The 13,188-nt window shown below is 49.1% G+C and overlaps 6 protein-coding genes across 6 annotated transcripts; 2 read left to right on the top strand and 4 right to left on the bottom strand.

Annotated features, from left to right (window-relative positions):
• Positions 1–160: 160 nt before the first annotated feature.
• On the top strand, positions 161–766 carry An05g00240 (hypothetical protein; the record flags this gene model as incomplete). Its single annotated transcript, XM_059747836.1, has 2 exons — positions 161–323; positions 528–766. The coding sequence occupies 2 exons, from the start codon at positions 161–163 to the stop codon at positions 764–766; spliced, it is 402 nt and encodes a 133-aa protein (XP_059603713.1).
• A 756-nt stretch (positions 767–1,522) lies between these two features.
• Positions 1,523–2,183, bottom strand: An05g00230 (hypothetical protein; the record flags this gene model as incomplete). The annotated part of the gene is made up of 3 exons (XM_059747834.1): positions 1,523–1,596; positions 1,681–1,815; positions 2,090–2,183. 3 exons carry the CDS (start codon positions 2,181–2,183, stop codon positions 1,523–1,525), a joined length of 303 nt encoding a protein of 100 aa, XP_059603712.1.
• Positions 2,184–2,327: 144 nt separating this feature from the next.
• On the top strand, positions 2,328–3,833 carry An05g00220 (uncharacterized protein; the record flags this gene model as incomplete). The annotated part of the gene is made up of 2 exons (XM_001390559.3): positions 2,328–3,142; positions 3,200–3,833. The coding sequence occupies 2 exons, from the start codon at positions 2,328–2,330 to the stop codon at positions 3,831–3,833; spliced, it is 1,449 nt and encodes a 482-aa protein (XP_001390596.3).
• Positions 3,834–4,701: 868 nt separating this feature from the next.
• Positions 4,702–6,549, bottom strand: An05g00210 (hypothetical protein; the record flags this gene model as incomplete). Its single annotated transcript, XM_059747833.1, has 8 exons — positions 4,702–4,808; positions 5,058–5,156; positions 5,399–5,479; positions 5,585–5,704; positions 5,964–6,040; positions 6,161–6,235; positions 6,339–6,382; positions 6,478–6,549. The coding sequence occupies 8 exons, from the start codon at positions 6,547–6,549 to the stop codon at positions 4,702–4,704; spliced, it is 675 nt and encodes a 224-aa protein (XP_059603711.1).
• Positions 6,550–8,327: 1,778 nt separating this feature from the next.
• On the bottom strand, positions 8,328–10,876 carry An05g00200 (uncharacterized protein; the record flags this gene model as incomplete). Its single annotated transcript, XM_059747832.1, has 6 exons — positions 8,328–8,977; positions 9,029–9,141; positions 9,197–9,461; positions 9,561–9,633; positions 9,695–10,498; positions 10,586–10,876. 6 exons carry the CDS (start codon positions 10,874–10,876, stop codon positions 8,328–8,330), a joined length of 2,196 nt encoding a protein of 731 aa, XP_059603710.1.
• Positions 10,877–11,891: 1,015 nt separating this feature from the next.
• An05g00190 (uncharacterized protein) lies at positions 11,892–12,641 on the bottom strand (the record flags this gene model as incomplete). Its single annotated transcript, XM_001390556.1, has 1 exon — positions 11,892–12,641. The coding sequence occupies one exon, from the start codon at positions 12,639–12,641 to the stop codon at positions 11,892–11,894; it is 750 nt and encodes a 249-aa protein (XP_001390593.1).
• Positions 12,642–13,188: the final 547 nt, after the last annotated feature.

Genomic DNA, 13,188 nt, shown 5'->3' with positions numbered 1-13,188 from the left:
TGGTTTTATATTAAGTGCTGCAGGAGATAGGTCTAATAAACTCCCTCTGATGGATGGTGTGTATGTCAGACGGGCAGCATTTGGGTAGTCACTCTGTGTGAGACAGCAAGTATCCACCGCACTGTACTAGAGCAGGAGTTCTGGATGCTTGCATGGGGCGATGAGACATCTACCGAATAGGGATACTTACAACTTCGTATTGCCTTGGTGTGGGGGCGATGGAGGGGGATCTCTTTCTTTCTTTCTTCCTTTCCTGCGAACCGTAGATTGTTTAGGGCGAAGCCGGTACGGGGATCAGGACAGTAGTGGACTGTCCGAAACAGGTAGGGCAGAGGATGGTCCAAACCGAGTAGATTAGCAATCCGTGATATCTGGTAGGTCCAGACAACAGCCGAAGAAGCAAAACATATTCAGGCCGGACCTTGAGACCAATCACTGTATGTTTAGCCAGCAAATATGGGCACCACAAACCGGCCTTGCTTTGGCAATTAGATGATCTTAGCCATTCGAATGATTAATCGGTTCAGGAAGCCCTCAAGGAGATGAAGGAGTACAGACTATCTCCGCCGCATTCGGTACAGATTGCGATCTTGCATGCGTGTGTGGGACACCGTATCCATGCGATCATTTTCTGCTGAGGCCCGCTGACCAGCAAACCTTACTACTGATCGCCGACATGGAAATGCAGCGGGAAAGGTTTCCAATGCATGGAGTGGTCCCTGGATGTTCAGTTGGGGTGCGCCACCAGCCCACGGTTTGGGGGTAGCGTGAATGAACCCCCTCATGGTCACCGGGCGGCCTAGGGGAAAAGGAGAGATATTGTGCGACTCTTAAGAGTCTGATGGTTAATAACTTGATGCCTGAGCGTCTTCTTGACGGTCAAGCGTCTATACTCAGCTGTATTGATTTCATTTGAGTGAGGGAAAGCTTATCAAGATTGGTACCTGAACAATCCAACCGGTTACAGGAGGTAATGTAAGTTGGGCGTCAATACGATACGGATACCGCCATTCAGCCCAGTCTTGGAAACGTTGTGAAATTTCCCGACATCGGGCGACTGCGGATCTAATCTAAGCGTCCATCATCCCACTTTTCCTGGATTAATTTGCATTGCACACCGGATCATGCTGCGGGGCTCCTGGTCGGCTCTTCGGGCTCGGAGACTGAGTAGGCAGCTTGGCTTATTGTTTGCTTTCTTTGCTATTTTGGGTTCAATTTTTATGAAGCAAATTGAAGTGTTCGTGGGTACAACTGGTTGATATGCCTCGATGAATTTTCACTGGTGCTAATGGTGATGGGGGTGGTGGTTGTTGTGGCGTGATCCTCAACTTCCCAGGATGTGAACGGATCTGGGGCGAGCAAAGGGAAGAAGGGAGGGGCTATGGTTAGCACTTCGTTTACAAGTTCATACCACAAGTGGGCTCTTCTGGACCTGATAAAACATCATCTTATCTCCGAGGAAACAGCCATCTATGCTTGGAATTTCGACATATGGCGTTGGGTTTCCTCAGTCACACAACTACTAATATGTGAACACTTCCCTCTCCTTCAAGCCCAACGTTAACGCGGAGACGATACAAATCCTCGCGAAATCGCCTGCTAGATCAAGCTTCAGTATTGTTAATACCTATTCTACATACCTTGCCAACCACCAAGAGCCTCGGTGCCCCAGCATTAAACCAGTACGTAAAAAAAGAGGAGCAGCAACCACGTTTCTCATGGGCAGGTGGTGGAACCGAGGAGTGCCTATCAAGTAGGCCATTGCCGGCCCGCTGTCAGAAGAACTACGGCCGGCTACTGCTTTTGCTCGGTGGCCTGGAAAAAAACCCGTCCTTAACGGATCCGCTGCTTCAGAAAAAAAAAAAAAAAAGAAGAAGGGTTCGGCGCTGATACCCTTTTCTTTTTTATGTTACACTCGTCATAAATTCTGAATTTTTTTTTATTATTAATATTTTAGTCGAATTTACCTTTTTGGTACCTAGTTTTTATTTTAACATATTTTTATTTTTCTCTCCCTCTTACGGCGCAAAGGTCTCCAGTGTCTACTAAGTTCGAAGCTACTGTCCTTCCCCCCCATCTGTTTATCCACCAGGGGATATAACTACGACCATCGCTCCCACCATTTGCCGCGGTTCTCTCCCACCTTCGTTCAGAATCCCATCATCATTGCGTCTTCCTTCCATCTTCCTGCTCCCCAAACTCTGAGCACGGAATCTCTGCCTCTTCTTTCATTCACACACTTTCTACTCCTTATATTCTTCTCCTAGTCTGTATCAATGGAACCTGCGGTACGGAAGCCCGAAGTGAGCTTCCACAGCCAGCGCAACATGCCCTCCAAGCAGCAGCGGGTGCCTTCGAAGCTCAAGGCCACCCCCAAGGATGAGCTTCACGATTTACTTTGCGTGGGTTTCGGTCCTGCCTCTTTGGCGATCGCAATTGCCTTGCACGATGCTCTGGACCCTTGTCTGAACAAGTCGGCACCTGCGCCTGGATCGCAGCCCAAGGTCTGCTTTGTCGAGCGTCAGAAGCAGTTTGCTTGGCATTCGGGCATGTTGGTCCCCGGTTCAAGGATGCAGATCTCCTTCATCAAGGATTTGGCGACTCTCCGGGATCCTCGCAGCAGCTTCACCTTCCTCAACTATTTGCACCAGAAGGATCGTTTGATCCATTTCACAAACCTGGGAACATTCCTTCCGGCTCGCTTGGAGTTCGAGGACTATATGCGGTGGTGTGCGCAACAATTCTCTGATGTCGTGTCTTATGGAGAGGAAGTGGTCGATGTGATGCCCGGAAAGACGGATCCTACCAGCTCGGTGGTCGACTTCTTCACCGTCCGCTCCCGCAACGTTGAGACGGGTGAGATTACTGCGAGAAGAGCGCGCAAGGTGGTGACTGCACTCGGTGGCTCTGCGAAGATGCCCCCAGGCCTGCCCCAGGACCCCCGCATTATGCACTCGTCGAAGTACTGCACCAATCTGCCTCACCTGCTGAAGAACCCGAACGAACCCTACAACATCGCCGTGCTTGGAAGTGGCCAGAGTGCTGCTGAGATCTTCCACGACCTGCAAAAGAGATACCCCAACTCAAAGACGACACTGATCATGAGAGATTCGGCTATGCGGCCTAGTGATGACTCTCCTTTGTGAGTATAATACCCCTTGCACGCCCGACAGGTCGCAACTAACAGCAAACAATATAGTGTTAACGAGGTCTTCAACCCCGAACGTGTCGACAAATTCTATAACCTCTCTGCCGAAGAGCGCCAACGTTCCCTCAAGGCTGACAAGGCCACCAACTACAGTGTGGTCCGTCTTGAACTCATTGAGGAGATTTACCACGACATGTACGTCCAGCGGGTCAAGAACCCCGACGAGAAGCAATGGCAGCACCGCATCCTCCCCGGACGCAAGATCACGCGAGTCGAACACCATGGACCTCAGAGTCGGATGCGGATTCACGTGAGGGCGACCAAGGATGGATCGGACAGCCTTGTCGGCGACGGCAAGGAGATATTGGAGGTGGATGCACTCATGGTGGCGACCGGCTACTACCGCAACGCACATGAACAGCTCTTGAGCAACGTGCAGCATCTGCGACCGGCAGGCCAGGAGGAATGGAAGCCGAGTCGGGATTACCGGGTCGAAATGGATGCCAGCAAGGTCAGCCCCTATGCTGGAATCTGGCTGCAGGGCTGTAACGAGAAGACACACGGGCTAAGCGACAGTCTTCTGTCGGTGCTGGCAGCACGCGGTGGAGAGATGGTGGAGTCGATCTTTGGCGAGCAGCTTGCGGGTGCAACGGTGCCGGTCACGAAGTTGCGCGCTATGCTGTAAAGGCTTTTCGCCGGATCGGAGACCCAGGAGGGGTTCCGCTTTCTAGACGCGTGAAATGATGGCGCTAGGGCGGACATTTTAATTTCCTTGGGACAAAAGAATGCCCCGGAAAAATGCATGCATATCCCCAAACAAATTGGTAGGGGGTGATATCTTCTTTTGCGATCATCTACTCTACTGTATCTGTGTTCATTTCTGTCTCACCACCTTATACTTTGTTACTATTGTTATTACCCCATCATCTGATTCCCCAAGTACCCCCATCGCGAGTTATATAGCCAGCCACATTGGAATTGTATAACGAATAGAGATCGGAATGCATCGAGTCTGTCCTTGTTGATTTTAATTCCACCGCTCATTGTGTTAGGAAGAAGGCCATGCTAATGGCGCACGTTTCTTTTTTCATTCGCTGCAGATGTTAATTCATTCTCCTTAAACTTTATCCGGCCCCCTGACACGTGCCTGTAGCCGACAGGAGGACGAAAATAAGTGCCTAGGAAAGAAAAAAGCGAGTGGGCTGGTCGCACAACCGCCAGTCTAGCACGGACCCGCTGACGTCAAGCGACCAGGCTAATTGGCCCTGACCAGATTAGCCGCCGCGAGTAATACGCAACGAGGGAATTATGGCGTTTCTGCATTTTGAGCAGGGACAACAAAAAAGGGAGAGCGAGGTTATTACCAGGAGGAGGGTCGATGGGATTGGGTGTAATTGTCACCAATTGGACTCTCATCAGGAGAAATTGAAGCGGGTGGGCATTCACTGACTAGCTGGCGCTCCAACCTTGGTAGAGGGTCGGGGAGGGATCCTGATAATCTGATCAGATAAAAATTTTCGCACGTTATCTGATGGCGCCATCCCCCAACCGCATCAGCGCCCATCGCCGAGCCAGGCGCGCTGTTTTTCCGCCGCGGTTCCCGCTCTCCACGCCCATTCGCTGCCAGGGACCACTTGGGTGGATGAAGAGACCCCACTCACTGATTGATTACGATGAGGCACCATGCAGGTTGATCCGTGTGGTCTCGTTTTTTTTTTTCTTTTTTCCACACCCACCCACACGCACGCACACACTAGCTTACCCTCTCGCTTCGGTATACGGGTTACTCAATTAGTTTGCTTTCTGGCCCCCTTTCCCCGACCATGCCTGCCACCAACTCTCCTTTGTGTCTCGGTTCCCGAGGAATTTTCTCGGAGTTAAACCTATACCGGTAGCATTAGAAATGGACCTCTCCGAAACACATCCAACGAGAGATTCCCAGACATTTTTGATCGATCAGGTAACAGCCTGATCAGTGATTGATAATTCTGAGCGGCCCCACTTTTCCCTCTCCTTCGTTCCCACAATACCAAGGCCCTAGGGACTTGGAGGTGAGGGAATAACGAAGACAACAAGGAAATAAGACAAAATAAGGAAAGAAAACCCATCCTGTTGTCCGGCCCGGCTGGATAAGGAGGCAATTCCGGTGCAATCGTCAGACCATGAGGAACAAATGGTGCCGTAATACTAATCTAGCTCTTAAGTAGCTATACACAGTACCTATCTGTCTGTCTGGGGGTTGTAGCTAACCCACAAACGGAGAAGAATCTAAGCCAGTCAAGGCGATTACTTGGCCTTCTCTCCTACTCTGGGACTCATCATCAAACCCAACTGCAATTATTAACACACCACGCTACTTCCTACTTTCTCAGGCATATGACAGACGATCTCTCGATGAATCTCGTATTGCTGGATAATGCAACAATTGATATGAACAGCCTTTGCTGCTACTGGCGTAGACAACCTGACCCGACGCGCCCACTAGACGAGACGAGACAAGACTAATCCCTAACCAGTACACGCGGAACCATGCGACTTGGGAACCGGAACGGGCGCCTGGAACAATCGACTCCCTAGGTAGACATGCGCCGATCCCCATTCAGGTCTGGGCCAGTGGCATGTCCACAGTTGTTATTATCATGATAATTATAATAATAATGACCATTATTATTCACCTCTCCCCCCGCCAATCGTAAAGGTTGTCAGAATAGTTTGCCTCCCAATTTTTTAAGGATTCGGCTGCAGTCTGTCCAGAGATCATGAGTAGGCACCTGAACTCATGTACTTACTGGTCAGGAAGGCAGACAGCCTTGACCAGCTTTACTCGCTAGCCAGCCTAAAGGTACAAAGTAAGTAGTCTTGCCGTTTCCGCGAACTCCGGAGCTCCATCCCCTTCTCCCCCCACGCGTATATCACGAGGGAGAAAAATAGTAAATAAATAACCAAAATATCTAAATCAAGACTAATACGTAGATACAGAAAACTGCGTCTGAGTTTACCAGGTAGAGAGACCGAGCTTGAATGTATTTCCAAACTAGCTTAGCTATGAACCTAGGGAAAGTACTATGTATTATGTAGCAGGCTGTGCTGTGACCCGATCAAACGGTCCACGCTTGTGGCAAGGCCGGCTATGCCAGGTACCGGCGACCGGTGTTCCATGTTCCAGGGTCCTGTTCTCACTTTCTCTTACTAGTTGTCAGGAGGGCCAAAGATCGAACGATCTGCAATCACAACCTGCAACTTGCACCCAACACAGCACAGTTTATCTGGAATATCATCCGTGGGGATGTCGAGAGATCAGCGAAAACATAAAAAAAAAAGTAAAAGACCCTGATCATCTGATGCATGTATCCATATTCTGGATAGTAGGCAGCAACACTTAAATCATTAATACTACGCATATTCCCCCATATAACGTGACCACCAAAGAAACAACAAAACCAGAGTCAACAATCACCGTATATAACCCTGCATAAAATAAAAATAAAGAAACAAACATCATAACCATCCCCGACAACCTCACCACCTTGCCCTAATCAATCAGCCCAACACCGCCCGTTCCATGGGTCCGTGAATTCTTCAATCCATTATCAGATGAAAATAAAACATAGAGCCCACTTGCCTTGACGAAGCGGTGGCCTGACCGCTTCAATCAGATAATGATATATTGGATCCGTGGTCCATGGATCATATCATATATTAATGCGCACTTGGTGCCGCTACGTCCGTTTCTGTTCTACGTCCTAATTAAGTACCCAGTTTTCAGGTCGTGACGAAGAGTGGTCCCGAACATATGTACCCAATGAAAATGGAAAGTACGGGAATGCAAGTGTGTGGAAGCTAGACAGACCCACCGCACAGGCTTGCGGTTACGAGGAATATTAGGTAGGTAGCTGTCTGCCTAGATGGAATCATTAAAACTTGGGAGTATGCATCAATGTACGTAGATACATGATTAGTCTACGTACCGAGAAAGAGCGAGAGAAAGGCACAAGAGGAAGCGAGGAAGCCATACACACCCCACGACACAATAATAGCTCTGAGAATACAAAAGTAGAAAAAAAGAAGAATCCAGCCCTCGAATGAAAGGGAAAAGGGAAAAAAAAAAAAAAAAAGAAATCCACATCCAGCAAAAATACGATCAAATCAAATCAATCAATCAATCAAACCGCACCTGCCGAGATAAGATCTTAGCGTGACATTTTGACTTTGGGTCTCTAAGGTTTTAAAGCCACAACCAGACGGAAAAATAGGTTTCAGACCAATCGTTCCCATTCCCCTTACTCCAAAGTAGAAACTTTCTCCAAGGTTCGAACACGAAATAAACAGAAAAAAGGAATAAATACATATCATGCATGCATGCATGCATACTTCGTAATTTTATTATTTGCGACATCGGCTTTTTCGGCTTCAGAAGCTTGGTTAGGTATGGGGCGCGGGTGTGGAGATTATCTTCGTATGTATGAATATTGTATAGACGCTGTATGTACGTTACTTACGGTCAGTTATTCTCATCATGTTCTCCACCGATTACTACCCTTTTGTACTGGTCCGTATCCTTCAGTGGTTATCGTACTGAGACATAGGCCTCTCTCCCCCCTGTACTATTTACTCTCTCTCTCTTTTTCTTCCCCTTTCGCCCTCTGTCACACATTACTCTATGCGATTGTCTTCTCCCCGCATCTGTGTTTGCAGGTTAATGAATGCAATTGTACTTAGTGCGCTGGGCTATTATGGGTTTCAGAATCGTTGGCTTTCCCGAGAGCGTTTCTAATATTCTGAAAAGGCAGCAGCTAGCTACAAAGCAAGGTGAGGGCTTCATTTATTTCCTTACTTTCGGTTGGTATATATAAGTCTGCAATGTCTGCTACTATTTGGTGATCTGCCAGGCTATATCTGTGGGAAGTTCAATGTCCTTGATTTAAAGTAAATGTATCTACTAATATATCATAATCTTTATATGCAGAAGATAATACATGAAGATAATGTGAGGGCATGAAGGGATAAAACACCATCCGCGACCATCTATTTCAGTCAAACATATCATCAGAAGAAAGGGCTCATCCGGTATTCATTAGATCGCATATTGGAGATCGAGACATCTGGGAAATTAGTTGATCCTCTTGAGGGCATAGTAAGAACCCTTGATGACCACTCAATCCAGGACACCAGAACGTGTTTATGCATTCCGTTCCGGGTCCTCGTCGGCCAGGCTTCGATATCTTCCGCCGCTGTGCATACGTGACGGCATCTCGTACATCCGGTTGTAGTTGATTACTTCACCACCGAGCATACCAGATCCCGCCTCCCGCTGTCCAAAGTACGGAGCCGGATCGCACCAGAAGTCCCGGCAGTTGGTGACTACACCTCGAGAGAAGGGATTCTTCGCCCGAGAAGCACGCGGACCATCTCGCAACCCATCCTTTGCTGTCGCAAAGAACGCATCGATACCGAGAAGGGAGGTCCACTGCTTCAAGCAGCCGCCCCTCCGGTGCCGGTGGCCATGCGCAAGGGCTGGGTTCGGTCCCTGACCAGCAGAGGAAAGGCCAGCTGCATCGAGTGAGGTAGTTCCGGCAGCCAAAGCCGAAGCAAAAGCACGAGAGCTTGGGTAGCTTCTGTCAATCGAATGGCCCCTCATGTTTTCGTAAGTCGTCTGATTCCGCGAAATTTGGACAAGCTGAACAGCACAAAGCATAGTGACCCAGACCAGCTGTATGATGACCCACACATCAAGGATGAGGGTGAACGTGTCACGAAGTACAAAATCACATAGCGCGTCGTTAATGACATTGCAGGTCGGATTAGCAGGTGCTGGCAAGACATTGATGTCTACAGTAGCCGTTAGTCTTTGATCCGGTAAAAAGAGGAGTTGACACTTACAGGAGTATGTCAGCTGCACGAAGAAAATTATACCCGCTTCAAGACATGTGATGTATAATACAAAATGGCGCAGATTGTTGGCGCCTACGCAGTTATCGATCCACGGGCAGTGACTGTTCGGGATGTCAATGTTTGGGCTTTCGACTTCAGCCTCAATCAGGGACTTACTGGTCATGCTTTGCAACACAGCGCCCGCAGCGCTTGCAATGCTTGCTCCGCAAAGGCTTTCGGACCATGCACGCAACGCAGAAGTTCTCTTCGTCAAACTTCCATTGCTCAAATAGTTCCGCAATGACTGTTCGTTGCTGATTTCTGCTGCCAAGCTTTGGAACAAAACCGGGATCTTCAATCATCGCGGTGAAATAGAAATAAGTCGTTGCTGAAAAGAAGAGAGCAAAACAAATATTCGATATGGGATTTGTGGTATATGTGGCTGGGCAGAATGTATTGTTAGTAAACTCTGGCCGGTGCGTCGCAAAACCTATCTAACTGGAAAGGAAATATGTCATGCGAAGAGCAGGGCACGCCTCACCTGGTAGCACGTAGAAGATGTATCTCACACCCACCCAGAACAAAGAGCCTGCGAAGACGCCCGATAGGTACGGCTGGATTGCGGATCAGTGTGACGAACGAAGCGAGGCATTGCAAGGGGCGTCGTTGACATACCGTCTTCTGAAGTATTCTGTACTCTGAAATGCTTTGACTCGCCACTTTCTGGGCCAGCCATTGAAGCCCATAAGCTGTTGCGATCATGATAGGGATAGCAGCGAATACAACCAGATTACTGAGAATCCAGACGGCTACGAAAATCATTAAGAAAGGCCACATGAAGAAGAACTTGGACATAGTGCTCTTGTTCCGCACCCACGGCGTCAATCCGAAGGGAAGAACCTTCGTGTTCCCATCGAAGTCATAGCCACATTCGTCCAGAGCACGATACCACACACGCGTGGTATTCATTTCGCCCGCTACCGTTGCTGGGGTCTTGCCATCCCTGGTCTTTGCGAACCTATCGGCGCCATACTCAATGAGCTTCTGAACGCAAGGCAACGATCCCTTAACCAAGGCCCAGTGTAAAGGAGTTAAGCCGCTGTCGTCAACAGCATTGGCATTAGCGCCCCAGCGCAGATACAGGTCCACGCAGGCGGGGAATCCCTTATATGCCGCCCACATCAAACCTGTATGGCCTTGTTGATCGGTAACGTCCACCGGGATCTCCTGGTGAAGTAAAAGCACAAGCAGGAAGGCATTTCCATCGATAGTAGCCAGATGTAAGATGTTGTAGCCCTGAACGTCGGTAAGAAGAGGGTCCGCGCCGTGCTGAAGTAACAGGTGCACGATATAATAGTGACAACGCTGAGCTGCCCACATTGCGGGTGTAGCTACAGATTCGCCTCCCTTCGCATTGACGTCGGCGCCGGAGTCGAGTAGGAACTTGCACATGGCATATTGATTGTTGATCGCAGCCCACTAGAAGAAGAGAATAGCATTGTTAGTTCGGGATAAATGGAAGCAATGTCAAGAGCCAAGCGCAAAGGACATATCGGCAACACGCACATGTAACGGGGTAATTCCTTCTTCGTCCTTGTAATTGGCGTGGAACTTCTTCTCATCGAACATTTTTTGCATAACTGCAATCTCGCCTATACGGGCAATCTGCATGACATCCTCCCCAATGGGGATTGAGCCCTTGACACCACCGCGTTCCGGTTTCATGTCTTTGAGTTCAACGGTCGCATCATGCTGGGTCACTTTCGGGGGAGTGATGGTGCCTTTGCCGCTGGGGACGGAATGCGGACTCTGCCCCAGACCAGCAGAGCTGCTGCTGCTCGGAGTCCCGGAAGACATTTCAAATTATAGTCGGGATTAACCTAAACTGAGTCCAACTCGCGCGCAACTGTTCCTGGATGAGAGAGAGGAAAGGGAGACAGAGAAAAGCCGCCGCAAAAAGGACGTAGTTGTAGAAGGGTTCGGCGGTCACGAGTTAGTTGAGTAGTCTTGCGGAACTCGACCTAAAGGAGCATTGCGAAGCGAACTGAATGTCTTAAAGCCCGTACTGTCGTTTCCAGAAAGGCAACGGTGGCCTTCGAGGCTGTGATGAAGAAGAGAAGACCGAAATTTAGATGGGGGCGGAAGAACAGCTGAGCGTAGTAGCAGTAAACCATGGCGCAGCAGGCAAGCCCCGGGGATGAGCCTCTCCCTTCCCGAAAGGCTGACGGATCGTCCTTCCACTCCGCCTTTCGCGACGTGGTCTACCTTTACCCACAACTTGCCTGCATTATTACTAATGCGAATCCGAACTCCCCGACTTGAACGAGAGAACGAGTTTTAACTACGCCGCAATTTCCTTTACTTTGCGTACAATTTCAAGTCCGGACCTTCAAGCTATATTATTTTGATGGTAAAGGATATAACGCGCGAACACCCTGAGAACAGAATTTCCGTCCGTCAGTTAACTAACTACTGTTGCGCCCGGCAGGCATTACTCAGCCCACCTGTGTATTTAGCTGGTAATCAACCAGTCGCTAGTAGATAGTTAACTGATGGGGCAGTTAGGCAGCCGCATTGTGATACGTGCACACAGATTGTCTCTCCAAATCGGAAGCATGAAAAGTCCTTCTTCGATCTGGCATTCTCATGGTACGTAGTAGAGTATCCCAGAAAAGGTGATGCTCAAGTTGAAAGGCCACAGTCCAACATGTGTCCCACAATTCGCCCCTGACCAACTTGCGAATACCTTTCCAGTTTAATTAAGAACTACAAAAGGCCATCTCCAAGGCGATTGCAGGCCTCTCAAAAGCAATTTCGCCAAATGGGAAATCAAGATGTCGATGTCCGCTCGACGCACACATCGAGGCTGAGATCAACGTAGGGGATCACTGCAACAGCCTATATCTCGGAGTAGTCTAACTTGGTCGACGAGCATATCCGCGTCGACTCGTAGTTCGAAATCCGCAAGGAAACAGAAACTGATCTCGAGTCTCGACAGTTCGCGCTCAGTCACCCCTCCAACCTTAGCAACCCGGCTATGGGGATAGCTGAGGTCTTCCAAGGACTTCATCGCCACGCGAAGTCCAGCAAGCACCAGGCGATGCATGTTCTTCCGGCTGACGACTATCACCCGTTCGACAGTCGCCATCCTCATGATGTACATGCTTGTGGCAAGATAAACACCTGTAGACATAGGGCAGAACTTGTGCACACGCAGCAAATATTCCTCCAACGTGATAGGTGGCTGCCGTTTCGAAGAGAATCTTTTGGACAGCACAGTCTGCTGTTTTGAATGATGACCTGCTTCATCATAGCTTTCTGTGGAGCGATATAACCCAGTGACCCTTATTGGTGTAGATTCCCCGCTAGATATACAGTCACTGTGGGCCAAGGGCCCGGGAACAGGAACGGCAGCTCCCTGAGAATAACCCACTCCTTCTGCGGTCGATTCCACAAGCATTTCAATACCAGCGCACAGTAGTCCCAGTGCTACCGTAGGCGAGATCTGGAAGACATCAGTTGGGCAGTTGGACCCCAGTATTGATTCATCTTGTTTCGGTGAACGGCTTGGGTCAGTTGCCTCCATAAGGCTCGCAACAGTCGACGGGCTCTCCTTGTTCATCGCGAGGCCTTGTACGTTGTCGGAAAATCAAGGGTAACAATACGACAGATGGTATTGGACCTACAGGCTGATATTGGCTTCCCAGATAGGTATCGCATGGTCGGGACACTGCCCAGCATGTAACGATGTTGAAATATCTGCACCAGATACGAGTTGAATCGGCTGCGTGGGCTGGACAAGTAAAAGCCTGTGGTTTGAATTAAACACGGCGGTGCTTAGTTTTCCTACTAGGGAGGAAACATCTGTGCGACCTGTCAGTGGGCGGCTATCAGTAAACAATGCTTGGGTTGCTCATATTACCTGTGTGTCTAGAGGTGGAAATCAGCTCAATCACCGGTCAGTAGCAGCAGCAGATGACTGGGAAAAGCACACAGGAAAGCCAGCCTTCTAGATCACTATACATAAATGGGAGAGAGGGATTGAGTTTCAAGTGTATGAATGGAATGTGAAAGGCGAGGAATGGAGTTAGCCGGATATTAGTGCGCCCGATCTCAACCCAACCGTTTTATTCTGTTACCCTTTCAAAACAGACGATCAATTCTGCTTC

This window comes from Aspergillus niger (assembly GCF_000002855.4).
Source record: "Aspergillus niger supercontig An05".
Taxonomy (NCBI): domain Eukaryota; kingdom Fungi; phylum Ascomycota; class Eurotiomycetes; order Eurotiales; family Aspergillaceae; genus Aspergillus; species Aspergillus niger.
The sequence above is the reverse complement of the archived record's forward strand: the minus strand, read 5'-3'. Positions and strand labels throughout refer to the sequence as shown.